Genomic DNA, 3,371 nt, shown 5'->3' on the forward strand with positions numbered 1-3,371 from the left:
TCAGGATGTGTTTGTCACACTGTGTCTCGCACAGTAATACACGGCCGTGTCTTCAGTGCTCAGCCTGCTCAGTTCCATGTAGGTTGTGTCCTTGGACGCGTCTATAGTGAGTTTGAGTCTGCCCTGGAACTTCGGTGCATAGCTTGTACCACCATTGTCAGTTCGTATCCATCCCATCCACTCAAGACCTTGTTCAGGGACCTGCCGCACCCAGTACATTGCGTAGCTGGTGAAGGTGTATCCAGACGCCTTGCAGGAAATCTTCACTGATGTCCCAGGTTTTCCAACCTCAGCCCCCGACTGCACCAGCTGCACCTGGGAGTTCACACCTGTGGACAGCAGACAGGAGTGGTTGGACTCCACTTGACTGACCCCATACTCTCAGCCCAAGGCATGAGGACGCTTACCTGCAGCCACTGCCACCAGAAAGAGAATTCTCCAGGTCCAGTCCATGGTGAGGAGTGTGCACTCAGGGGCTTCTGAAGGTGTGGGTGTGTCTGCTGTGTGATGTTGTCAGGACACAGACACATCTGTATTTAACTTAGTGTCCCTCGTGTAATTTGCATATTCATGGTAAAGGTAAAGGTAAAGGCCCTCCCGTTGATCGTCGATTTGCTCGAGCGGGCCCAGTAACGTCTCCATTGGAGACTTTGTTGTTACTGTGTCTGGCATTTCGAATACTCTCGGAAGCTTACCGGGCTCTCCGAGAGGGGTGGAGGAATCGAACTCGGGTCGGCCATGTTGGCCGCTTGTAAGGTGAACGCCCTACCCGCTGTTACTTACTCGAGCATATTCATGAGGATGGAGAATTCATAGATGAAGACCTGGTCCAACCTTAAAAGGGGCTGTTGGAAGTCACCGGGTCCATTCTCAAGGGAAGTGGAGAGGTCCACCTTCTGATCCTTGCTTGAGGAGATGAGACTCTGCCCTGTCCCAGGACTCTGTGCACACAGAGCTCCCCCTCCGGAGGGCGAAGCCCTTTCAGGACCTTTCCTTCAGGGTCCCCCACATCTGTATGGCCTGGACCCATCTGGACACACCTAGGCTTTGAAATTATTTCTGGGATCCTGTAACTCTCCAAGGGATGCCACAATGAGACTACAAAATCATCCTAATGCCCCCGTGGTTTCAATTGGAGATATTAAGAAGTCCAAAAACACCCCCTCCAGGGGCTGGAGAGATAGCACAGCGGGTAGGGCGTTTGCCTTGCACGCGCCCGACCCAGGTTCGATTCCCAGCATTCCATATGGTCCCCTGACCACCGCCAGGAGTAACTTCTGAGTGCAGAGCCAGGAGTAACCCCTGTGCATCGCCGGGTGTGACCCAAAGAGCAAAAAAAAAAAAAAAAAAAAAAAAAAAAAAAACCCTGCATACAATTTTTTACTGCCTTGTCAATATGATAATTGTTCTTCCAAAATGATACGTGGGCACAATTTTATCTTCTCTGTCGTACATGTATTTTAATTTTCGTTTTCTTGAGAAAAAAATTTAGTTTTAGTGAAGAAGGAAATCCATACTGAGGAGATTTTTGCCTCTCTGCACCTATTTCCCCCATCTCTGCACCCTTTTTAGCCTGCTACTCTGTGCTCTTGAGACTTGGCGCCCCCTGCAGCCCGGTCCCCACCCTGCAGGGAGAGCCTCTGGGCTCTCGGGGCTTCAACCTCTTGACATCTCTAATAAGGCAGGGTTGAATCTTGGGATTTCTCTTCAGAAGCCTTGTTCAGGAGTCATATTATTTTATGGGCTTTTTGTTTTGGTTCTGAGCCACACCAAGCAATTCTGAGGTCTTGTTCCTGGCTCTGTTTTCAAGAATTGCTCAGGTAGATGCATCCCAGGAAAATATTGACAAATCAAGTAGTTGTATATATAAAAGTTAAAAGGTGACTCTGAACATTCTTAGCTGAGAGTATCTGGAAGTAATAAAAGAAATAATTAATTCACTGAAATAAAAATAGTAAAAACCATCAAACTAAAAGAGGATTTAAGTCTTTAAGTAAAGACTTTAATAGCATTGTCCTCCCGTTGTTCATCGATTTTCTCCAGGTGGCCCAGTAACGTCTCCATTGTAAGACTTGTTGTTACTGTGTTTGGCATATCAAATATGTCACTGGGAGCTTTCCAGGCTTTTCTGTGTGGGTAGAATACTCTCGGTAGCTTGCCAGGCCCTCCAAGAGGGGCAGAGGGAATGAGCCCAGGTCGGCCGCGTGCAAGGCCAACACCCTACCCGCTATGCTATTGCTCTGGCCCAAAGAATTTAATAGAAACAAAAATATATTAAATTTGTTACATCAATAGTTTTTCAAAAATCAGATGTGAGTCTACCACAGCTGCTAACAAGTTTATTCTATAACTGTATTAGTAGGGCAACTATAAGTAAAAAAAGTAATGAATTTGATCAAATTAATGAAGTTTTATGGAACATATGGATTGAACTCTAACTTTTTCAGTGATGCAGAATAGCATTATTTAAAGAAATTTTCTTAGAGAAATGCAAATTCTCTTAGAGAAAGAGAGATCCGTGTTCAAGAGAGCACATGGGCTTCTCCAAATGGGAAAAATCCTTGAGTTCTAATTTCTGGTCAGACATGTTAGAAGTCTGGAAAACATCTTTTCACCCAGCAGGAGGGAAAATCTGACCAAGTGTAACTCATAGACTCACTACTTTCAGTTTCTCTGTGAATAGTAAGAAAGGGGAGATGGACAGAGCAGTAAATTAGGATTATCTAAAGAAATTTACTTAGAGATATGCAAGGAGAGAGAGAGAGAGTGGAGGGGAGGCACAGGATTATGACAGGAAGGACAAAGACAGCCCAACTACAGAATCTGGTCACCATCACGTGAAACATCCTTCTCCTTTATTGATCCCTAGGAGCCTGTATGGGTTCTGTGTCTCTCTCTGTCTCTCTGTCTGTCTCCCTCTCAGGTGTATTGATTTCAATACAGACACTGAAATGTTATTGTGTATATCCCTTTCCACCTGTCTACATTTAGTTCTTATCCAGTGATCAGATCTAACTATTCCTGTCAAATTGATCCATCTCTGTCCTCCACAAACCTCACACTTGTAGCAAGCTTTCAAGCATTGATCCGTCCCACTGTCCCCTGTTAACTGACACTGAATATTAATCTCATACCAATGTTTATATCCCACAGAAGAGTGCATTTATTCTATATCTGTCCCTTTCCTTCTGACTCATTTCACTCAGCCTGATACTCTCTATTTCCCTCCTTTTTTTGGGTCACCCCTGGAAATGCACAGGGGTTACCCCTGCCTCATGCACTCAGGAATTACACCTGGTGGTGCTCGGGAGACCATTATGGGATGCTGGGAATCGAACCCGGGTTGGCTGCGTGCAAGGAAATCGTCCTAC

General features: G+C 45.5%; 1 gene segment (V, D, J or C); it reads right to left on the reverse strand.

The window, feature by feature from the left end:
* LOC130030719 (immunoglobulin heavy variable 1-3-like) lies at nucleotides 1-453 on the reverse strand. The segment is given in 2 exon segments: nucleotides 1-329; nucleotides 408-453. Coding segments are annotated over 2 exon segments (375 nt in total).
* Nucleotides 454-3,371: the final 2,918 nt, after the last annotated feature.

Source organism: Sorex fumeus, unplaced genomic scaffold (assembly GCF_029834395.1).
Source record: "Sorex fumeus unplaced genomic scaffold, SorFum_2.1 ptg000044l, whole genome shotgun sequence".
Lineage (NCBI taxonomy): Eukaryota > Metazoa > Chordata > Mammalia > Eulipotyphla > Soricidae > Sorex > Sorex fumeus.